Source organism: Arachis ipaensis, chromosome B5 (genome assembly GCF_059453495.1).
Source record: "Arachis ipaensis isolate K30076 ecotype BB chromosome B5, ASM5945349v1, whole genome shotgun sequence".
NCBI classification, from domain to species: Eukaryota; Viridiplantae; Streptophyta; class Magnoliopsida; order Fabales; family Fabaceae; genus Arachis; species Arachis ipaensis.
The window spans coordinates 10,247,838-10,273,207 of NC_142440.1; the positions used below are offsets into that span (position 1 = coordinate 10,247,838).

General features: G+C 34.5%; 2 protein-coding genes across 3 annotated transcripts; one reads left to right on the forward strand and one right to left on the reverse strand.

Annotated features, from left to right (window-relative positions):
- Positions 1-16,638: 16,638 nt before the first annotated feature.
- Positions 16,639-19,815, forward strand: LOC107642845 (NEDD8-conjugating enzyme Ubc12). 2 transcript variants are annotated; one of them, XM_016346335.3, is made up of 6 exons: positions 16,639-16,880; positions 17,696-17,808; positions 18,698-18,806; positions 19,022-19,100; positions 19,243-19,359; positions 19,439-19,815. In XM_016346335.3, exons 2-6 carry the CDS (start codon positions 17,700-17,702, stop codon positions 19,574-19,576), a joined length of 552 nt encoding a protein of 183 aa, XP_016201821.1. In that variant the 5' UTR covers positions 16,639-16,880; positions 17,696-17,699; the 3' UTR covers positions 19,577-19,815. The 2 variants fall into 2 exon arrangements, with proteins under 2 accessions (XP_016201821.1, XP_016201822.1); XM_016346336.3 differs by having other exon boundaries at positions 16,714-16,995.
- Positions 19,816-20,117: 302 nt separating this feature from the next.
- On the reverse strand, positions 20,118-23,922 carry LOC107642844 (uncharacterized). Its single transcript, XM_088486452.1, has 5 exons — positions 23,380-23,922; positions 21,614-22,237; positions 21,284-21,459; positions 20,448-21,144; positions 20,118-20,357 (listed from the first exon to the last, which is right to left on the reverse strand). The coding sequence occupies exons 1-4, from the start codon at positions 23,460-23,462 to the stop codon at positions 20,543-20,545; spliced, it is 1,485 nt and encodes a 494-aa protein (XP_088342578.1). The 5' UTR covers positions 23,463-23,922; the 3' UTR covers positions 20,118-20,357; positions 20,448-20,542.
- Positions 23,923-25,370: the final 1,448 nt, after the last annotated feature.

Genomic DNA, 25,370 nt, shown 5'->3' on the forward strand with positions numbered 1-25,370 from the left:
AAATTAAATAGGATTAAAAAAATAAACAATTTAATATATAAATAATTAATTTGTAAATAATGTTAATAAATTTTTATGTTAAATTTATTACACATAATAATAATATAATTTTTTAATTTAAATTTATTTATTTTATACTTTTTATAAATATTAAATAACTTAAAATATTTTATTTTTTATAATTTATTTTTTAATTATTAATATTAAATTTATAATTTTAAAAATAAAAATATAATTTTTTTTAGTTCAATAAAAAACAGCTAAAGTGGCTATTGAGCTGCTAGTTACAAATAATTCTTTTATTCAAATAATAACTACTAATTTAAAAAGTTGATAAGATCGGATAATGTAAACAAACTCAAGAAGTTTGGCATAAAGCCAACCTTCTCCAAACATCTGGCTACATATTACGAGTTATATAAATTATAATGAAGTGATAAATTTTTCATAGTACATCTAAAATAGATTATATAATCATTTCTCTTTTTTATAAATATATTTGATATATCAAAAATATTATATGCACATTATTAAACTACTCTTTTACTTTATCCCATGACAATAATAATAAAAAAGTTTTGTGACTCACAATTCAACCCAATAAAATACATAAATTTAATTACAATTCTATAAGAAAAGATAAGATAAGATAATAAAGACTAAAATTGTAATTGAATTTATGTATTCTATTGAGCTAAATTTGTGGGACACGAGACTTCTTTATTATTGTCATGGATTAAGGTAAAAGAATAATTTAATACACACAAAAACTAAATTAAATATGTGTATATAAATATATATGTTATTTAATTTATTTTTATTATAACATATATTTTATATAAATAATTAATTTAATGATTAATTTTTTATAAATAATAGATATTTTTTATTTTTATTAGACAAGAATTCTATTTTAATATATATTTTATACAAATCACATATATTTTATAATTTTTTTCTATTTTTATTAGATAAAAATTCTATTAAAAAAGAGTACATATCCATAAACAAAATTATTGTATGTATATAAAAAATTAATCACAATATATTTATATATAAATATATATTATTTTATTTATTTTTAATATATATTTATATTTTAATATATTTTTTTACTGATTTAGGAGCTATTTTTTGTTTTTTTTACTAAACAAGTAAAGAAAAGAAAGGAAAAAACAGACGATCCCTAGATCAACAAGCAAAAGATGCTGAAACTCATCACAAGCATCCGACTAAATAACATGAGTTGGATTGGTCTTGACGGCATATCTCGCCAGTCAATCTGCCACAAACCTTAACTTCACGGGTAATCCATTCAAAATTCACAACCCAAGATCTTGACAAAAGCTCCTGGATCTTCTGAAAAATATCAACCACATCACAATTAAGCCCATTTGTCGGATTGTTTAGAATGTGCAAAATGTCAAGACAATCTGTTTCGCACACAATATCTCTCAAGCCACAATCCCAAGCTAAAATCAGACCCTCCAAACAGCAAAAAGCTCGCATCTGACGATAGGTCCTGGAGGATAGCTACTAGAACAATCCGAAATCCAACGCCCATTAGAATATCTAATAACAACCAATTCCTGCTAGGTTCCAATCAGAAAACAGACTCGCATCACAATTAACTTTAAAAGTGTTATCTGTTGGAGGTTCCCACCTCCTTCTATCCTTGAAAGTTATACAACTGGCACTGGCATACTTTCTTAAATCATTAGCAGTTATCTGAGCCATAGCTACAACTTTGTTGTTTGACCACTGATCTCCATTGTTAAAAATATCATTACAACGGTGCCTCCACACCCACCAAAGACCCGCCCCTACAATTGCCTCATTGCCCGGTATGACTTTCCGAATCCAAAATTCCAAAGTAGTACCTTCAAATGAATCAATAAGCAAAGGATCCAACATTTGCCAAATGCCTCTTGATTTCACACAATCCCTAAGACAATTTTCCATTGTTTTCAGATCTGCATTGCATCTTAAACATCTTCCCGAATCAGTTAAATGACACTTGAATTGGAAGGCATTTGTCGGAAGCGCATTTTGTAAACCCAGCCACATCATTATCTTTATCTTCTCTGGCAAATTAGAGCACCAAATCCACCCACAGTTGCTATTTTCAATCGAATTCACTTTCTTCTTTAGGAGCCAACGATAACCTTCTCGAGAACTATAAGCTTTTAGCGATGCGAGCCACCAGATCCATCCGGGCTCCGATTCTGACATTAGAGGAGGCCCAAGGCTATGAAGAAACTGTTTGACTTCATGAGAAATTGGCGTTGCAAGCTTATCCCCCTCCCTAGTACCAATGCTCCACAAACCAACAAGAGAAAAATTTATTTCAGATATGTGAACATAAGACGTAAGCTCACAAAGTTTTTCAAGAGGACTCCACTCATCATACCAAATCAATTGTTGCATATTCCCCACATTCCATCGAAATCCTTATTTTAAGATATCATAAGCCTTTAGAATATTCCTCCAAGTAGTTGAGGCATTGTGACAACGAATGCTGCCCATGTCCTTGGAGTTCCGGAGATATTTGTGAGTTAAAACCTGCACCCACAACTTGTTTCTATTATTCAGACAATCCCAAACTAACTTGCCAAGCAGAGTCATGTTCGCACAGAGAGTATCTCTAACACCCAAGTCACCTGCCTTTTTAGGAGTTATAGCAATATCTCACTTGACCAAAGGCAACCCTCTCCCATTCGCCTGACCCTTCCATAAGAATTTACGCATTAAAGAATCAATTTTTCACACGCATACTTCGGAAGAAGGAAAACTTGCATATTGTAAACCAGAATAGAAGCCATCACCACATTCACGAGACAAAGTCTGCCCGCCTTGTTAAGCAAGCACCCCTTCCAACTAGTAAGATTTCTCTGAATCTTGTCAATCACCTCCTGCGCCATCTTCCAAGAAGCTCTATCATGACTAATATTAAGTCCCAAATATCTTTTCAAATCTTGGCAAAACCGGATACTAGAGACCCCTGAAAGTACCTCTTTTCTTCTCGCCGAAACATTCTTGGAACATTGAGCCTTAGATTTATGGATATTCACCTTCAACCCCGACGTTTGAGTAAACATATCTAGAGTCTTCATAACCTCTGTCACCTGAGTTTTTATGGCTTTACAGAAAAATAATAGATCATCAGCAAACATCAAGTGAGAGATTTTTGGGTCATGCCTAGAAATAGATACTGGGATCCACGATCCTTGAGAGACATTATGCAATATAAGACAAGAAAGATTCTCCATACAAAGCACAAAAAGATAAGGGGATATGGGATCCCCTTGTCTCAACCTTCTCATGGGTTTAAAGCTTTAAAGCCTATTACCATTTCACAGAATAGACAAAGAGGACGAAATAACACAAGCCATGATAAGATTAATAGTAGCCACAGGAAAACCAAATTTGATCAAGGAATCGCCAGTCTACTCTGTCATAAGCTTTTTCAAGATCAATCTTAAATGCCATAGAAACCTTCTTCGACTTGGTGTTTCTCATGAAATGCATTATTTCTTATGCAACTATTATATTTTCTGTTGTTCCTCTCCCTGGAATAAACCCATCCTGAAGCAAACCAATGATCTCAGAAAGAAAAGGACGAAACCTATTAACAAGTACTTTTGTAATAATTTTGTAAATAACATTACATAAACTAACAGGACGAAAGTCTTTCAGGTAAGACGGAGCTTCAACTTTGGGGATCAACACAATGAAAGTGTCAAAAATAGCCGCACTGATGTCCTCACCTGCAAAGGCTCTCTTCACTATGCTTCACACATCATTGCTAAGAGAGTCCCAAAATTCTTTATAAAAGAGAGCTTGAAATCCGTCTGGACCCAGAACCTTGAAAGAATTCATGCCGAACACAGCTCTTTTCACCTCTTCGAGAGCTACTGGTTCAACAAGCTTTTGGCATGCCTCTCTACTAAGAGAATGACAAGGGAATTCCCCCATGGCATCCAGATTAACTGCCTCCCTTGTAGAAAAAAATTTTTGAAAGAATGAGTTTGTTTCCGATTTCAAAACCGTCGCCTTAGAAGACCAAATGCCATATTCAAGAAACAATCCATGAATCTTGTTCCTTTTTCGCCTGATTATCGTTTGGAGATGAAAAAATTTAGTATTTCGGTCTCCGCATCTAACCCACCGCTCTCTAGATTTTTGGTACCATATAAGCTCTTCTTGGAGAAGGATAGAATTCAGCTCCTCATGCAAACCTTACTCTTTAATCCACTGCTCCGAATCTTCCCACCTTTCCAGAGACACCTGAATATCATTTAGTTGCCTTTCAAGCTCCTTATTTTTAACAAAAACATTCCCAAAAATATTTTTATTGAAATTAAGCGCATCCTTTTGGACTTCAAGCAAACTCTTAATAATATCTGGGGCTCCTTTACTCCAAGCTGCATGAACAACATCCCGAAAAAGGGGTAGGTTAACCAAGCAGCTTGAAATTGAAAAGCACAGTGACCCTTCTTAGCAGTCCCCTCCTTCTTACATCGTATGAGCAAAGGACAATGATCAGAATGAAGACGCATTAACACCTCATTATATGCCTCCGGGAATAAGAGGCGCCACTCTTGATTGATCACTGCTCTATCCAATTTTTTTGCCACCTGCAGCCCACCTTTCGCCTTTCGAAATCAAGTAAAATTTCTCCCAATAGTCCCCATATCAAACAAATTACATTCAGCCAAGGTTTCAGCAAAATTTTCCGATCTTGCAATATAAAAAGAACCTCCTCTCACCTCGTTCTGCATCAGAATATCATTAAAATCACCTAACACAATCCAAGGGCCTTGAATCATATTAGAGATCCTGATCAAATCACTCCACAACCTTATACGCCAATGAACATGAGGATTAGCGTACACAACACTACAAAAACTAGAAACAACACCCATCTGAATCTCAAGGCTAATACACTGATCAACTGTATCTAAAACTCTCACCGATATTGAAGAATTAGAACATAAAATCCAAATTTCTTCACTGTGACCACTTGCCTCCACAACACTAACATCCGGATAACCAAGCTTACTCCAAAAATATTTCAAACGCTAAAAGGGAACATGAGTTTTCAAAATAATAAAATAAAGTTGGATGATATTTGTTAAATAACTCTTTGCAGTAAAATCGGGCCAATTTGTTAGAAGCCCCTTTAATATTCCAAGAAAGAAAATTGATATCTATATTATCCATAAAACTAAATTTATCAAAAAAAGGCACCAACCTCAGGCGAAGACCATTATGAAGAGGTAGACGGGCCACCAAAAATTTTTCGAGAGTCCTGTTTCTCCATACCCAAGACTTGTTTTGGAGCATTCCCCGTCGCACCAGGTGACATAGAGGGTGGAATCTGCTGCTGCTAATCCGCTCTGCCATCACTGTTCAATGGCACCAGCGAGCTTTGGAGAGATGCCAGTCTCAGCCTCTTATGGCCGTTCTTGATTATAGGAGTGAAGGTCGATACAACGGGAATGAGATTGGCACCCTGATTTTGCCCTTTGCCAAGCATTGGAGCGTGATGCTTCCTGAACTTAGAAGACCTATTACCCGCCCCGTGGCCAGTCAAAGCCTTCTCTTCTTTCTTCATGATTGGGCCTTTACCCGAACTCAGCACAATCTTCTTTGTAGAAATCAAGTGCTTCTTTTCCAATGAACCATTTTAGGCTACTTTTGAAAAGCCCAATTTTCTTTTTCCCTTAGCCATCACTTTAGCTCACCCTTTCTCCTCCATCACGTGCTCATTTTGAGCCTCCTTGCCAATTGCCATGCAATGTAACCTCTTCTTTCTCCACATAATTCATAACTGACGCGGACAAATTAAAATTGCTCCCAAATTTAAAATCTTTCTCCATTTACACTAGTATAATTGATCCATAAAGTTCAATTCCATGAGAAAAATTTTGTCTCTAACAAAACTAATAAATTAGTCTTCAATAAAATAAACAATAAATTAATCACTTGCCTCTTTATACTCTAAACAATTATTTTTAAATTTAAAAGCTAACTTTTATTTTTAAAAATAATGGAGAGTTGAGATCAAACCACTTGATTTCCTATATTGTTGTATGTTGGGAATTAATTTCTTTGTACTTTCTTAAAAAATATATTAGATAATAATATTTTTTAAGATTAATTTTGAATTAATATTAGTCCATATTTGTTAGCATTTTCTTTTTTCAAACCATTCTTAAAAAATTGTTTACACCCTTTAATTAATGGTCATCAATTAATTTATAAAATGCTCTCTTTATCATTTTTCTTACCTTTCTTTTATATCAGTTCGGATATCACAATAAAAATATTATATTTAATAGCTAAAAAAATATTTTTTTAAATAAATAAAATAAATATTTTATTTACCAAATTAAACATTTTATAGTGTTTTTATCAAGAAGTATCATATCTCTTTTTTCGTTTACGGTATAAACGAAATAATACTACATTTATTTACACTGTAAACGAGATAAAACATGAAACAAAATATGTGTATATTTTGTTTACAGTGTAAATGAGATACGTGAATAATTATGATGTTTATAGTGTAAATGAGATATATAACAACAAATTTTCAGCAGCTATAAAAGGATGTGCAACTCTTTGTATTCTTCACAAACATTTCACTACTTTTTCTCTACTTTTTTCTTCCGAAAATAAGCTAAAATGTCTAGTAGTAGATATTTGATTGTAAGTGTATATTCCAATTGCCATATGAGAAATAGTGATAATGGGGTGATATTTGAGTGTGAGAATCTCATTTTATTGCGTACCCGACGAGTAAGTTCTTTGTCTGAGTTGAAAAGTCTGATATTGAGTAGTGTCGGTGGTAGCGAGAGAAATTGGAAGTGTGGTGTATAGGTTGCTACTTGCTAGCACCAATGGGCAATGGAGTTTTTTTGTTTCGTCTGTTTTAGCTCCATGGCGACAAGTATGTGCGCTTGATGTTTGACATCCATGGAAAAATCATTGCGAAACAAGTGATGGAATTTTCTGCGGAGGTTGGTGATGTCAGTGGCGATAGATCTGGGCAGTCAGACTTTGTGTAGGATGACCCACCTCTCGCACCACCGCTACACGTTGCTCGTCCAGTAAAAGACATGGACGTTGATGGTGAGGACTTGGACGAGGAGTTTAGTCGGTTGATGTCCGCATTGTGATTATCGGCGTACGCCATAATGCTGAAGTAATTCAAAAATTTGATTAGAAAAGGGTAAAAGTGAGAGAAAAGTTGAACAAATGGATGTCACAAGCTAAGTTGCTGTGAATGAAATGCATATATATAAGCCTTCTTCAGTCTTATCTCGTTTACAGTGTAAATAAAATAATACTATATGTATTTCGTTTACATTGTGAATAAGATAAGAGAGTTACACACTACGTGTACAAACGTGATACAGCCATATTGTCTCATGCCTTATCTCATTTACAGTATAAACGATATATATGTAGTATTATTTCATTTACACTGTAAATGAAATAAGAGATACGATGTATTTTGATCAAAATGTTACAAATTATTTATTTTATTTATTTAAAAAAATCCTAAAAAACTCTCTAAAAATAAGTTTATAATTTATAATTTTTACCGAAAATTTGAAAACACACCCTACTTTTTCCCTATTTATTTTGCGGTGCTCATATACTTCGACTTTTGGCTTAAATTACTATTTCAATTCTATCTATAAAAATTTAATATATTATTAAATATAATTTTATATTCATAAAATATAGTTATGATGGATAGAATTATTTATATTTTAAAAAATACCAAAAATAAAAATTACCTCTCTTAAATTAAATATCTAATTTTTATTTTCTAACTCTTCACTATCACTTCACTTCGTTAGAAGCCACCAACAGCTCACTATTGTTCAATCCCACACCTTGCAATCTCACCATTATCACTACATATTTACTATAAAAAAATATTAAATATTGTTAAGATTTAACGTTGCATATTAGCGACGATTTTATCAGTGAATTTGGTAATAAATTTATCAAATCAAATTATTACCAGCAGATCACTTTTTCGACAGCAAATTCACTAATAATAATTGAAGAAAAAAAAAGCACGAGTTTTACTGTTAGATTTACCAACATATTTATCTGTCGGTGAGTCCAATTAGTGGAACGTTGTCTTTTAGTAACGCGCAATGCGTCACTGTAATATTTATTTGATGGTAAATGTATCCTAATTTCAAAATGTGCATCCTCTCCCTCATTTTGAAACACACAACCTCTCTTTCTCTCCCGAAATCACTTCCACCAGTGCCGGCCACCACCAACAGCATCCCGAAACTGAGTCGACACGACTGGAACTCCTTGCGTAGTGTGAATCAGTATGTTGTCATCCTTCCTCTCTTTATTATCCTATTACTTTTTTGCAATTTTAACTAAAAGAAACCATAAATGCAGCCCTGTCGGTCGACACCGCCATGCCGTCTGTACTGCCACTATGTCGGAAAATTCCTCCACGCCGCCACTTTTGGAGGTGATTTTGGGGGGGGGGAGAGATATATATTTTGAATTTAGGGTACGTACCATCAAATTTACTGGCAGATAAATCCAATGTTAATGCATTACGCATTAACAAAACTCAGGGTTTTACTAATTGGGCTTACCAGTAGATTTATAAATCTGTCGGAAAACTCGCGCCTATTTTTTTTCCCCTCCAACTATTACCGGCAGATTTATTATTAAAAAAGTAAATCTGTTGGTAATGATTTGACCTGACAAATTTATTACCAAATCTGCCGGTAAAATCGTCACTAATGTGCAACGCTAAATTTGATAGAAAATTCAAATGTATTCAGTGTTTTTCTTATAATAATTGTGTCTATTTATAGCTACAAAAATTGTTGATGAAATTTCTCCTTAAATTTATTAGACTAGACTTGTAAGCATTTTTTACAAGAAAAAAATTTCTATTTATAGTTTTTGTTGGCTTCCTTAAGCCTTTAAAAAATTGTATCTAGCACAACCAAAGTATTTAACAACGTTCACTTATTTTATCATCTATAAGTACTTTTGACTCTTATTTAGTCTAAAATAAAATTGAGGGTAGAACGAGATAGGGTTGGTTGGGAGTGAAGTATTGGTAGGATGTAGGGGTGTGCATGTGATACGAACCCTATGGGACAAACTGAGAACTGTCATATGCCAATTGGTCCAATTACAAGAGCAACAACTAAGAGAATAAAAGAAGGTTTTGCAAACATGGCTAAATCATGTGTTCAGGAGATGCATCAAGAATTGGGCAAGACAATGATTAGCGATTATCAAAAGCCACACGTCTTACTATTTTACAAGATGCATTGAAGACTCTCATTAGTCAAGATGAATTAAAAGAGACATCACTTTCTTAGAATTTATTCTATGTTTATTTTATTTTTGTTATTTGTTTGTTTTAGGCCCAATTATGATTTGGCCCATATTTTATTCTAGTGAACTTATGAGTTAGGGATTTAAATTTAAGAGGTATAAAAACCCTCTAAAACCTGGTAGCCATTTTTTTTATTAATTGATGAATGAAATTTTCTTTGAGTTTCTTTGAGAAACTTGGGTGTGAACATGTGAGGTAGAGTGATTCCCTTAACTGTTGCATCAGGAAATCAAATTGAGGTAGAGGAGTCCCTTTCTTTGATCTTCCATCTTATCCTGGGTTACGTTCCGTATCATTTGGTATCAGATTTCAGGTATTAGATTAATTTTCATTAGTCTACGTTCATCCTTTCTGTGTTCTACATAAACTTAAAAAAAAAAAAAATTCCAGCCACGCATAGTCACTTTATCCTTCCGTCTGTGTTCATCGTTATTCTTTTTGTCCTTCCCTTGAGTACCAAAAAAAAAAAAAAATCCAGCCACGCATAGTCACTTTATCCTTCCGTCTGTGTTCATCGTTATTCTTTTTGTCATTCCCTTGAGTACCCAAAAAAAAAAAAAGAGTACATACTTGAGAGTACATACTTTGAAGTTTACACAGTAGCACTCAAGCAAAAAAAAAAAAAAGCGTTGTGTTCTTAAAACAAAAAAAAAAAAACAAAACAAAGCAACAATCTCAAAAAAAAAAAAAATCATTACGTACGTTATTATTATTATTCTTATTCTTATTATTTTTATTTTTTTTAATTATTATTATTCTTATCTTTTGTCTTTTGTGTCTTTGTCCCTTTTATTATTCTATCCATCTTTTCCTCTTATCGTTGCGTCAGATTTTCTCTATCTTTTATTTTTATTTGCTTTCTAAAGTGCAACAGTCAAAGAGATTCAAGAGTGGTAAAAGGCAAGAGTGGTAAGTTCAATAGAGGGTAAAAGCCAATTTTGAGAATAAACACGAGTGTCCATCTTTGAGTGAAACACGTGAGCGAGTGCTTGTGAGGTCCTTTTATAATATTTTTGTTACAGGTTCATTGTTATGGTAGCTCATTCTGAAGATACTGTAGTTGACATGGAGTTGATGCAAAGGGCCATTCAACACTTAACTAATCGCTTGACTGAATTGGAAGCATGGAAGCAAGAGGTGACACAGACACTATCCAAGATTGCTAAACAAGGACCTTTCCGGAATCGGCGTCAGAATCATGTACCTTCTGATGATGACTCTGATGGGGTTATAACACCTCGACATAAAAGTCAAGATAGCAATATCAACGCCATCAAGATGCAAATACCACCATTCAAAGGGAGAAATGATCCTGAAGTTTATTTGGAGTGGGAACGTAAGGTGGAAAGAATTTTTGCTTGCCATAATTACTCTGAGGCAAAGAAGGTTCGTTTGGCAGCAGTTGCATTCTCTGACTATGCCTTGCTTTGGTGGGATGAACTAGTGAAGACACGACGGCGGAATGATGATCACCCTATAGAGTCTTGGGATCTTATGAAGCGCCTCATGAAGAAACGATTTGTGCCTTCGTACTACTACAGGGAAGTGCATCAGAAGTTACATCGACTGACTCAAGGCTCCAAGTCCGTTGAAGACTACCATAAGGAAATGGAAATGCTTATGATTACTGCCAACATAGAAGAGGACACTGAGGTTACTATGGCACGATTTGTGGGTGGTTTGAATAGAGCAATTGCTGATGTGGTGGAGTTACATCATTATGTGGAGATAGATGATTTGGTCAGTATGGCAATGAAGGTGGAGAGGCAACAACAAAGAAGAGCACCAAGAGGATTATCGCATGCTAATCCAAAGTGGGAGTCTCATAGTGCTGACACAACAAAGACTAAGGGTGTTGAATCCAATGCATTACTTGATGCTACGAAGAAGAAAGGTAATTCTAACTCTTCTTCTGCTACTTCTAGACATCGAGATATTAAATGCTTCAAGTGTCATGGTATGGGTCATTATGCTAGTGATTGCCCAAATAGGAGATTGATGGTTATTAGAGGAGATGATATTGTGTCTGATTCTGATCGTGGTGATGACTCTGATCATAATAGCATGCCATCTTTGGAGGATTGTTCTGATGGTGATGTTGAGTATGCAGTCCATGGTGAATCTCTTGTTGTTAGACGTGCTTTGAATTTACAGGTGAAAGAAGAAAGTCTAGAGCAACGCCACAATCTTTTTCACACTAGATGCTTGGTGGGTGGAAAAGTGTGTAGTTTAATTATTGATGGCGGGAGTTGGACTAATGTGGCTAGTACACTTATGGTGGAGAAATTGGGTTTGACATGTGTTCGACACCCTAAACCATATACGTTGCAGTGGTTGAATGACAGTGGAGAGATCAAGGTTGACAAACAGGTGACAATTGCATTCTCTGTTGGCAAGTATGTTGATAAGGCATTGTGTGATGTGGTGCCAATGCAAGCTTGTCATTTATTATTGGGGCGACCTTGGCAGTTCGACCATCGAGCATTTCATGATGGTTATACAAATCGATTCTCCTTTGATTTTAATGGTCGCAAGATCACTCTTGCTCCTTTATCACCTAAGGAGGTTTACCTTGACCAGTTGAAGCTTCAACAGGATACCAAGGGGAACATGGGATGTGAGATAACAGAAAAATCTGAGAGAAAAGAGGCTATGAGTGAAAAGAATATAGCAAAAGGCCCAAAGGTGAGTGAAAAGAAAGAAAAGAGTCCATGTCATGAGAGTAGTACAAATACAAAAAAAATTAAGAAAGTTGAGAGCAAATTGTGTTTCTTTGCAAAAGAGAGAGATTTAAAGAGTGCTTTAATAGGCAAGAAAGCTTTGTTTATGGTTCGGTTTAGGGATACTTTATTCTCTGACACTGACCTTAACCCAAATTTGCCAAATAGCTTTGTCTCTTTGTTGCAGGCATTTGCCGATGTCTTCCCTACTGACGTACCACGTGGTTTGCCTCCATTACGTGGGATTGAGCACCAAATTGATTTTATTCCTGGTGCTAGCATTCCTAATAGACCAGCCTATAGGAGTAATCCTGAAGAGACAAAGGAACTTCAAAGGCAAGTAGAGGAGTTATTAGCCAAAGGTCACATCCGGGAGAGTATGAGTCCATGTGCTGTACCAGTTTTGTTGGTTCCAAAGAAGGATGGTACTTGGCGAATGTGTGTGGATTGTCGTGCAGTCAATAAAATTACGGTAAAGTATCGTTATTCTATCCCTAGGTTAGATGACATGCTTGATGAGTTATATGGTGCATGCATATTCACTAAAATTGATTTAAAAAGTGGGTATCATCAAATTAGAATGAACCCAGGGGATGAATGGAAAACTGCATTTAAAACAAAACATGGGTTATATGAGTGGTTAGTAATGCCTTTTGGGTTAACTAATGCCCCTAGTACTTTTATGCGTCTGATGAACCATGTTTTGCGAGACTTTTTTGGTAAATTTGTTGTTGTTTATTTTGATGATATTCTCATTTATAGCACTTGTTTGGATGACCACTTGTCACATGTTTCAGCTGTTTTGGAAGTGCTTCGACAAGAGAAATTATATGCTAATCTTAAAAAGTGCACTTTTTGTATTGATCGAGTTATATTTCTTGGTTTTGTTGTGAGTGCGAGTGGAATTGAAGTTGATGAGGAAAAGGTAAAGGCTATTCGTGAATGGCCAACACCTAAAAATGCTTCTGAGGTACGAAGTTTTCATGGGTTAGCTGGGTTTTATAGAAGATTTGTAAAAAAATTTTCTACCATTGCTGCGCCTCTCACAGAGGTCATAAAAAAGGATGTTGGATTTAAATGGGAAAGGGAACAAGACATTGCATTTCATACCCTAAAAGACTTTGTGTTCTGCTCCTATTCTTGTTTTACCTAACTTTGATAAAACCTTTGAGATTGAATGTGATGCTTCTGGGATTGGTATAGGTGCTGTTTTAATGCAGGAAAAATGAGCCATTGCCTTCTTCAGTGAAAAGTTGAATTTAGCTCAGCGTAAATATTCAACATATGACAAAGAATTATATGCTTTGGTTCGGGCTTTAGAGGTTTGGCAACACTACCTCTTACCTAAGGAGTTTGTGATTCACACGGATCATGAATCTTTGAAGCACTTAAAAGGATAAGGTAAGCTTGATAAAAGACATGCTAAATGGGTGGAATTTATTGAAACATTTCCCTATGTTATTGCCTTTAAACAAGGTAAAGATAATGTCGTTGCTGATGCTTTATTTCGGAGGTATGCTTTGATTACTACACTTACCTCTAAGTTATTGGGCTTTGAGTTTTTTAAAAGAGTTGTATGTCAATGATTCTGACTTTTCTGCTATTTATGCCTCTTGTGAACATAGTGCATTTAACAAATTTTATAGACATGAAGGTTTTCTGTTTTGTGGTAATAGAATTTGTGTGCCTGCTTGTTCTATGAGGGACTTACTTGTTCTTGAATCACATAATGGGGGTTTGATGGGTCATTTTGGTGTGCATAAGACATTGGATGTGTTATCTGAACATTTTTACTGGCCCCGCATGTGTAGAGATGTTGAAAAATTTTGTGCTAAGTGTGTTGCATGTAAACAGGCTAAATCTAAGTCTTTACCACATGGTTTGTATGCCCCTTTACCTGTTCCTATGCATCTGTGGGTTGATATTTCTATGGATTTTGTTCTTGGTTTGCCTCGAACAAGAAAAGGTCGAGATAGCATTTTTGTTGTGGTAGACAGATTTAGTAAAATGGCTCATTTTATTGCATGCCATAAAACTGATGATGCAACAAATATTGCGGATCTATTCTTTAGAGAGGTTGTGCGTTTGCATGGTGTTCCCCAAACTATTGTTTCTGATCGTGACGTCAAATTTTTGAGTCATTTTTAGAAAGTTTTATGGGGTAAATTAGGCACAAAATTATTATACTCTACTACTTGTCATCCTCAAACTGATGGTCAAACTGAAGTAGTAAATAGAACATTAGGGACCTTATTACGTGCTGTTGTTGGTAAGAATTTGAAAACTTGGGAAGATTGTTTACCTTTTATTGAGTTTGCTTATAATAGAATTACTCATTCTTCTACTGGGTTTTCTCCTTTTGAACTTGTTTATGGTTTTAATCCTTTAACTGTTTTGGACTTATTACCTTTGCCTTTGAGTGATATTGTTAGCTTGGATGCAGAAGGTAAAGCTGAAAAGGTTAAAGCAATGCACTTGAAAGCACGTGAATCGCTTGAACAGAAAAATAAGTTGATAGCCCAACGGGTGAATAAAGGTCGAAGACAACTTATCTTTGAACCTGGTGACTGGGTATGGGTTCATTTGAGAAAAGAGCGATTTCCTACTCAAAGAAAATCCAAGTTAGATCCTAGGGGGTGATGGTCCATTTCAAGTGCTCGAAAGGGTCAATGACAATGCTTACAAGATTGACCTTCCGGGTGAGTATAATGTATCAGCTACTTTTAATGTCTCTGACCTATCTCCTTTTGCTTATGATGCAGATTCGAGGACGAATCTTTTTCAGGAGGGAGGGAATGATACGAGCCCTATGGGACAAACTGAGAACTGTCATATGCCAATTGGTCCAATTACAAGAGCAACAACTAAGAGAATAAAAGAAGGTTTTGCAAACATGGCTAAATCATGTGTTTAGGAGATGCATCAAGAATTGGGCAAGACAATGATTAGCGATTATCAAAAGCCACACGTCTTACTATTTTACAAGATGCATTGAAGACTCTCATTAGTCAAGATGAATTAAAAGAGACATCACTTTCTTAGAATTTATTCTATGTTTATTTTATTTTTGTTATTTGTTTGTTTTAGGCCCAATTATGATTTGGCCCATATTTTATTCTAGTGAACTTATGAGTTAGGGATTTAAATTTAAGAGGTATAAAAACCCTCTAAAACCTGGTAGCCATTTTTTTTATTAATTGATGAATGAAATTTTTTTTGAGTTTCTTTGAGAAACTTGGGTGTGAACAGGTGAGGTAGAGTGATTCCCTTAACTGTTGCATCAGGAAATCAAATTGAGGTAGAGGAGTCCCTTTCTTTGATCTTCCATCTTATCCTGGGTTACGTTCCGTATCAGCATGGTTCGATTCGGTTCGAAGATCTGGCTCAGACCCAAATACTTTAAGGACTAATTTTGTGTTATTTTACTGGGTTTAGGGTTGGGTAAGGGTATCAAAAATAGACCTAGTCATTATTTAGAATTGGGTCCAGGTCAAAGCGAACCCGACTTCACCCGGCTCATATGCACTCAAAGTGGACTAAAAAAAAGTATATATGTTATAAATTAATTCTAATGTTATGTTATATTAATTATAAGCTTGTTCTTTTGTTTGTAATCATACTTGTTGAATTAGAAAATAGATCAAAGAAGCATAAAATTAAATTTATAGATAAATTCAAGTTCAAATATGGATATCAACTTTTCAGTAATGAGTCTGTTTTTTCTTTATAAATAAGTACATCATAATTTTTTGATATAAAGTTTATCATGATCCGAATTTCACCGGTTTAGACCTAGTTTTAGTGTAACCCAAAAATAATAAGATTTCACCGGGTTTAAGGTCGGATAAGGATTTTAAAAATAGACTCGGTCATTATTTAGGATCAGATCCGAATTAATATAAACGATTTTACTCGACTCATATATACCCCTAATAAAGTGGACGGTGAAGAGTTGAAAACTAAAAATTTGGTATTTTGTTAAGTTTGTACAATGTGTATGAACATCACCCATAATATTCAGAATAACCATTTGGATATTAGGTATAATAAATATCTCATGTCATAAAATCACTCATCCCAAAAGCTTAAGCTGATTTTGGGGTTTACCAAGGATCAAACTCTTAACCTTTCGGATCTAGAGCTCTAATACCATATCATGATACCACTCATCCCAAAAGCTTACACTGATAGAAAAATGTAACATTAATAGTTATATCTCTAATACTCCCTAAACCTCCATTATACGCATTGTATACATATTTCATTGGCTCCCATATTTTTCCTTAAAAATTTTGGTTAATATTTTGGGATTTAGATAATTTTATCTATTAAAAATAATCTTTTTTATAAAAGTCAATTTTTTTAGTAGATTTGTTAGCATATTAAATTTATAAGTAGAAATGACAATTAATTCTATTTATAATTATAATTATGAATAAAAATTTATTGTTGAATATATTCACCCTTTATTTTTATAATATAAAACAAAGTTGTGCGTGTAGAAAAAGCAACATATTCATTCTAAAAAAATAAATAATAATAAAAAAAAGGGCTAATGCACATTGATGATGAAAAATTGAAGACGCACCCAAATAATGAAGCCTTTTTGTGGGGCGAAAGAAAGAAAGAGATAATAGAGACTTAAAAAGGTTACTACTAATTGGATTTGTGCAGATACATAAAACGAGACTCAGCTGCGGAAATCCCCACCCAAACCCGAACCCACCTCTCTGCGCTCTTTCATCAAACAGGTTCCTTTCATACAAATCTTGTTCCTCCATCACCTTCTTCTTCTTCTCCCCACCTTTCAATTATTCATCCCCTCGATTTTCTGCAACTTGTCTCTTCTTCCTTCATTTCAGATTTGTGCGTAGATTCCCCGATCCCCGCCTTACGTTTTTTATTTTTTAGGGTTTTTTCGTATTCTTATTTCTTAATTGCTTCGCCATAATTTAGTTACCATTTGAATTGAAAGGGACTTCTTTGTTGTTATTTTACAATATCAAGCATGTTGCTTTCGTCTTTGATGCTAGTTTACAAACACCGTAATTTGCAATTATTTTGTTATCAGATCACAGTTGCCTTTTAATTGAACAGCATCTGCTGAGAGTTCATTATTTGAATATTTTTTTATGCGTAATATTCTATTGCAAATGAACAGAAGAAGAAAGCGGTAGTTGCTGGTAGGATTGCGGAGCTTAGACTATGTTTGCAAATTAATGATAATAATAAAAAGAACTTTATTTTTCCTCTGGGTGACTCAGATTTTTATGCTATAAAAGTTCTGATCATGTTCATATTGCAAGTCTAAGCCTTTCATAGAGATGGAGACAATTACTTGGGGGATTGATTCTCGATAGATAATTATGAAGTCAAAAGCATAAAATAATTGGTTCCTCTGGTAGTTTTGATCAGACTCAGTGTAGGCAGACTTACCTGCTTGCTGTCCCTTTTTTTTTTCTCTGATGGAAATTGTTTTCTTTTTTCCTGTGATAGTTAATAATTTCATAATTTGCTGGTCTATTATTTAATTTTTGTGATTCTAGAGTTTATTTCCTTCTTGTAGGACTATGATCAAGCTTTTTAAAGTAAAGGAAAAGCAGAGAGAACTTGCAGAAAATGCAAGTGGTGGAGCACCCGTGAAGAAGCAAAGCGCCGGCGAGTTGCGCCTTCACAAAGGTTTCCTGTCTTTTTCATTTTTCAAGTTGGATTTTTTTTGCCTGTATTTTATCATGGCCAAATTCGTGTGCGACTGCACTTTCGATCTACCCTAAACCCACTCACTTTATTCAATCTACCCCTTTCAAGCAAAGGACGGAGGAAATGAGAGGAACAAAGAGTTCTACTTCTATTGTTTACTGTTTAGCTTGATCTGATGTAGATTATGAGCTGTAAAATTTGATGACTAAAAGGTTCTTGGATAACTTAGTAACTTGAATTTGTCAAAGGATTTTGTGGGGGCTTGGCTTCTTGGGGCATGAAGGAGTGTTGTAGATAAGGCGAGCTAGAATAGATTTCTTGGGTGTCATGATTGTTTATTTTTAGAGAACAGAAGTTGAAAGATTCTAATTTAGTGTTTCATCCACAAGATAATCTGAGTTTATATAGGATGAAAATGAAAAGCATGGTTAACTAAAATAATTGCCATTTGATTTAATGATTTTGGCTAAGCTCTGCATTTATTATAAAAAAAATACTTTGTTTTTTAAGGGTATTGCAACGAATAATGAATATCTGGCATCTTGTTGCATTTTTGCTCTTAGTTGTACTGCCTTAGTTTTGCTTCTGCATTAGTTGTGCAGCAAAATGTTCTTAACTATTGCTACTATTTGCCAACGATAATTTACTTCTGACATTGATGTGTTTTTTAATATTGAAATATAGTCAGTAATCAACAATATAAAATACAAATGAGTTATGAGCTCACTAATTCAATTGTGATATCCTTTCAAAGAGTGTTTTAGTTGCTGGTCCTGAGATATTATTGTTCCAGATATTTGTTGAACAAGTTTTTTCCTATCTTATTTTGTTATAGAAATTTTTGTCACACTACTCATGCATGTTTCAGATATAAGTGAGCTGAATCTTCCAAAATCTTGTACCATACAATTCCCCAATGGCAAAGATGACCTGATGAACTTTGAAGTTACAATTCGACCTGATGATGGTTATTACTTGTAAGGAAGTTTCTGTTATTGGCACATTATTTTAAACTCGACAAAACGGATTCTTGCTGGTGGCTTTGATTTCCCTCCGGCATGTTCTTATTTTATTTTGTTATTTTTAATGCTAAATAAAATGTATAATTCATTGTGATTTTTTTCCATTCATCCAAAATGAAGCGAGAATAAAATCGTCGTTATTCTCCACTATTTTTCTTTTGTTGTTGCAGAGGTGGTATATTTTTGTTTTCCTTCCAAGTATCTCCCATATATCCGCATGAAGCACCAAAGGTTAAGTGCAAGACAAAGGTAGGATGGACTTGATTTTTGTTTACATTGTATTTCAATCTTCATATTGTACATAGTAGTTTTGGTTGTGGTCTATATTTGTAGTTATCCTATTCTATTTCAGCTTCAGAAACTGATTTATTACTTTATCTTGTATATGAAGGTCTACCATCCAAATATTGATTTGGAAGGAAATGTTTGTCTTAACATCTTAAGAGAAGATTGGAAACCTGTCCTCAATATAAACACGGTTATTTATGGCTTGTATCATCTATTCACGGTATGGCTATAGTTATGTCCTCTTTGGGTTTTATTATCTTTGTAAGGTTTAGACTATAATCTCTATAACTTGTGAGCAGGAACCAAACTATGAGGATCCACTGAATCACGATGCTGCTGCTATGTTGAGAGAGAACCCAAAATTGTTTGAATCTAATGTGAGGAGGGCCATGGCTGGTGGATATGTGGGGCAAACCTTTTTCCCACGCTGTATCTAGACCAAAGCTTGACGCCTGTTAAAATTTACTATCAATGCTTGAAGGCCCATGGTTTGTAAAATTGATTCTAAAATTGGGATTTTCCTTTCATCAGTCTGTTATTTTCCTTGCAAAGACCACCAAGCGCATCTTAAAGCCAAACAGATGGAATGCTATTGTAACTTCTGTGCGTTAATTGAGTGTTGACAATGAAATGTTATTCTAAAGGGGACCAAGCAGAAAATGGGTTCGGTGATCAATACTTGTCTCTTATCTCCCTTGCATTTTTTGTTTGATTTATTGTTTACTATTTTCCTTATCTCTCCAACTGCGTAGCATATCCCGAAAGGGCTCAGAAGCCTTTTATAGGTGTGAAATGTGAAGTATGTTTAATACGTAAACAAGGTGAATAGATGAGAAATTCCCTAAAATCATGCAGCTATTAAGCTGAATACAATGAAATTTCTTTTTTAGATCTTTGTCGATAGGCCGAGTGAAGTTATTAATTTCAGCAGTGTCCCAAACATAACAAGTATAATTATTTATAGAGTGCAAAAACAGAGGAGGATAACAAAATGATATTATCAATTAACAGTTACCACAAGTTACATATCCTCAATTCGGTATGGTGTTAGCTAAAGAACCTATTGAAAATTTCTAATCAGTTCAAGCCATAATTGCCATCTCAAGAATATTATAAGCGCCGGAACAAATTTCTGATCCTCCCAGCCAGATTTGTCATGTCAAGAGTGAAGGAGTTTCTTCATCAGTAGGAAGCCTCCAAATGTATTGTCAACCTGGACTGTGCACATAAAAGGACAAATGATGTCATTATTTTGTTTGGAGATGGTTTCAGCTTCCAAATGTTTTGAGTTACTGCAAAAGGTGATACCGTTGATTTAAACTCCAATTGAGACACCGCAAGTCTCAAAAACAGTGGACAGTTTCACATGATCAACCAATCTTAACTATACAGCCAGTTGACTCTCAAATCATCATCTCCTGCTCTTTCGAAGCGACCATTCTAGCATTTTCGCGGTCCCGCTTGAATATGTAGTAGAGGGGTGTGTAGCACAAACAGCACAATCCAAATGGAATTGCCATCATTGAAAGAAGACCCTTGGACAAAGCCAGAGCCTCCGGTGAAGATCCTTTGATAGGATCAACAGACTTTGCATTGTAGCCAAATATTTTCTCAGATAGAATTCCAACCAGGGGAGCCGCAACCGAGGAAAACGAGCCTTCGAAAGCTCGATCAAATGCATAAATCATGGTCCTATGATTGACAGGGACTACCTCAGCAAACATGGGGGCATTTGCAGCCGAACCATTCCAGCTTATAGTTAGACCCATCAGAAAGAGGGTGACAGAAAAGGTGAGGTAACTACTTACAGACTGAGGGATCACCTTAAGGAGAAACCATGAGAATGGAATGCCCATAAAGGCGCTGAACTGCGCACACATGATTCGACCAGAATGAGGGTACACTTGTGACAGTTGATCAGCTATTGATCCACCCATGAAGGACCCCATTGCACATCCAATAGCAAAAAGGCTGAGGAGTGTTGCTGAACTGTTATTATCAAACCCTGCACATTGAACCAATTCATCACATGACAAGAAGTACTGATAAAGGTTGAGATATTTGTACAGCTTATTACTTTATCAGTGATCTTGATACAACAAAAAATATAACTTTGAAATGTTGTAATAGAGACTCAAGCTCACCAATTAGTTCGAACCACATTGTGAAGAACACCATGGCAGTCCATGGTAGCGACCCAATAATGCCCTGTAACACAATGATTTGAAAAGTTTGCACTTTGATCACAGCTTTTGTGGCAGCCCAAGAGTCCATCCATATTGATGCTGCACTTGCATTGCCTTTATAGATACCTTCATCCCTGATGAAAACACAGATCAGATTTAACAATAATTATACATGAAATGGATATAAAGCATTTAGTTGAGTCACGAGGATGAAAACAATACTAAAGGTAATTAGGAGGTTAAAATGCTAGAAAAGATTGCCAAATGTGAGAGTATGAAGTCATTTACCTATCTAAACTGTCAGTAGCATCATGAATGGTGGTAGATCTTTTTCTTGGATCAACCACATAAAGCAAAACAAGGAGTCCAATTAATGCACTCAAGGTTGCCATCAAAACAAAAGCACATCGCCACCCTTGTATCCCCCAAAACTGCTTCCCAGCCATGACTGTGGCCAAAACACCGCCTCCTATGCCTCCTAAGTTACCAATAAGGCTTAATAATCCAAATCCAGTTCCCCTCACACCATCCTTGTAGCTATCAGCAATGAAAGACTGTAGTGCTGGAATCACTATTGCCAAACCAAAGCCATTTATAGCTCTCCAGAATGCAACCTGCATAAAATCGTGGCAAGCGGCAACAGCTGCTGTAGATAAAGCCCAGCAAAAAGTTCCCATTGCAAGAATTACAGGGCGATCATAGTTTAGAACAAGCATTCCAGCCAAGGGGGATGATAGTCCTTGAACAAAGTTCCTTATGAATGTGAGGTAACCCAAATCAGATGGTCCGGCATTAAATGCTTCGCTAACTTCCTTGTAGACAGATGGAAGAAGATTTTCATCGGCTTTCTCCATGATAGCGGCCAGGTTGATAAGAATGAGCGAGATAGACACACCGAAAATCTGTGTTGTCCTGTCAAAGAAAAAACACATGGCAAGGCCAATATAAAACACCACAAATGAGGCATAGCTGCAAATCACTGTTTCAGATTATGCAAAGTTAGATGAAGAATGACGCTATGCCATTTTAAGAATGGTATTTGTTACTCTACATCATCATCCGATACACTGTTTTATTACAGCAAAAGTCCATGTTAAGAATGATGTCTGTTCTTCCCATTTAAGAACATGCAAGAGACTGTTGAGCTAGCTATTAAATTTTTAACAATTATATTGGTGTTTCTAACAGAACTTTTTTTCATATACAAGCACTACCTACATTACACTCTTTAGGTGCAATTGTTCCTAATGCAGGATCCTTGTGCACTACACTGTCCCTCTTATATATATGTACTGTGTTTCTACCTTCATGTCAGGAAACCTCATGACAAGAAAATTAGTACAAATTTTGAGTGCTGCAGACTTATATAAAACTCTACTCCAGAATTCTGAAGCATATAAAAGCATTCCTTTGTTATTATGCTAAAGAGGAACCTAGCTTTGCAATCTATGAATATTCACGATTACAAGTTTGCGGTTATCTTGTTCATGGTCAACTTTTGTCATAAGCCTATCAAAACCAAAGCTAAGGAAAGAAGAACTCTTATGTTATTATGAACAACAGGGTCCCTAGCCAGAGAGTAGTCATCGGTGCACAAATTACACCATCTATTAAAATGATCCTCATGTATCTCAGATCTGCTTATGGTACATAAAAAAAAAAGGAAAACTGCAGCTAGAGAAAGTGTTAATCCTTAAGAACTGAAGGAAATGGTAGATGAAGTTTACTTTTACATTCAGGTTCTATACCTTTCCAATATATGAATGAATCCGATTCCATAATTACTGTAAAACAAAATCGGCCTTGTGTTTGGGAAAATGGAAGTGTTCTGGACATAGTAGAATTCAAATAAAAGTCGAAAAGTCAAAGGCATAAATATCATAGATTATATTCCAAATAAATTAGAGATAGCTTCAACAAGTATATCCTGGAATCAGGTATTCGTCTATCCAATCTCCATTTTCTATTATTCTTTTTCCGTATGAAATGAAATCAACATCTCATCGAAAATAAACTCCCAGAGAGAGAGAGAGAGGGAGGGAGGGAAAACTCACTTCATGATTTGAGAATGTTTGAAACTGGGAATGCGAGATTTGGATGGAGAAAGAGCGCTATGTCTTTGGGTCCGAATATGCATCAGATTGAATTTGACGAATAAAAACGGCAAGTCAACGTGTAATTAAGAACATGAATCGGATCTCACGCTCTTCGGTTTCAACTCCTTTCCCAAATACTATTACTAAATTTGAAACCACCAACACCAACAAACTTAACTGAACAAATACTTTCTCTTTATTTTATTTTAAAACAGTAACATAGGCACTGCCACAATATTATCGTTATCTCCGAACCGAACTAAAAAGACGAGCGAAAGGAACGAAGGATAAATCAAAGGAAGTTCTTCTCCAGCAAAAAAAAAAAAATGGATGGTATCTAATATTTAATCTAATTATTCATTATTTTTTTTTATTTATTTTTAGTCCTACTCATAGAATCAAAAATAAGAAATCACATTATATTCTATCAATTATTAAAAAAAATTGGAGATGATTTTTTCCTAAACGAAACTGTCTCAATAGTGAAGCCAATCACAGCTATCCTCTTAGACTCTGCCACTTCTACTGTGATTTTAATTCAACTTTGACTATCATTACTTTTAATTTGACTCTCGAGTCATACGTGGAACCCTTTGCCTACGCTAGCGTTTTCCTCCAAAACTTCTATAATTTCTAACTTAAATTCCCAATATATGTTAAGTAATTAAGTTAATATATTTATTTCAGGAAGCTACAGATGGATAAGGATTAAGGAATCATATGATATGATGGTATTGCTGTGGAGGAAGCCAACTGAGCCAATCAGCGTATAAGACTCGCTCTATATTTTTTTCTTCTAATATAATATGAAAAGAAAAAATATAGATGCACAATGAGTTTAGTACAGTAACTTTTTTTCTCTACTTGTATTTTGTGTAATTTTTGTAGGGATATAGTGTATTTTTTATTTTATTAGACTAATTTTAAAATTTATTATTTATATTATTTACGAAAGTTATTATCTACTTAATAAAATTAATATAAAAAAGTGTAAAGATATTGTTAATCATTTTTCATTGTATTATTGACCGTTGGGAATTGAGAAGCCACTAGCAAACTCACTACATGTATAAGACTTAGTTTGGTAAGAAATTTTTAAAAAGTGTTTATTTTTTAAAAGTATAAATTTTGTATTTTATATTTAATAAATAAAAAAATTATATACTTATCCTTACAGCTTTTAAAAAATAAATGTGTTTTTATAAATATTTAAGGTGGAACTTTTAAAAAATAGTTTGTATTTATTAAAATTAAAAAATATAATATGATCTTATACGTTAATTAATATTTAAATTTAATTCTTACGTTAATGTCTATTATAATATTTTTAAATTTTAAAAATTATTTTACTAAATATATTTGTTGTTTCTTGTATTTATTAAGAACTATTTTTAATTTAATTTATCAAATATAGATGCTATAACTTTTAAAAATATATATTTTAAACCTAATTTTTATAAGTTCTTTTTCTTTGGTTTTTTTTTTTTCTTTGGTATTGAACATCTCTTCGGGCCTTTTGTGGTGTTTTCTTTAGAGTGACCCTTTTATCTTTCCAAATCGTTAAATAGAATAAATGGGCCTAGCAAGCCCAGTATTATGTGGCAAGCAGGAACCCTTACAATACGTATATTTCTCTTGTATATCACACCACCTATTACTATAAGTAACACATTCCAGTGTGCACTTTCAGTAGTCACCATGCCAAATTACCTCGAATGTAACTCCGATATCTCTTGGTACTTGAAGCATCAACCTCCGCATATTGAACCTTTTAATATTTTATGGCGTTTTCTGTTAACTCAAGGTTTTGGTAAGAAGCTGCAGAGAGGCTAGTTACCTTCGATTTTGGATCATCATATTATTTTATGAAAAATGTTTAGGCTATAAATTTAGTCGCCAAAATAATGTGATGTAATTGGTTACTTTTAGATAAACAAGTGAACTTTATG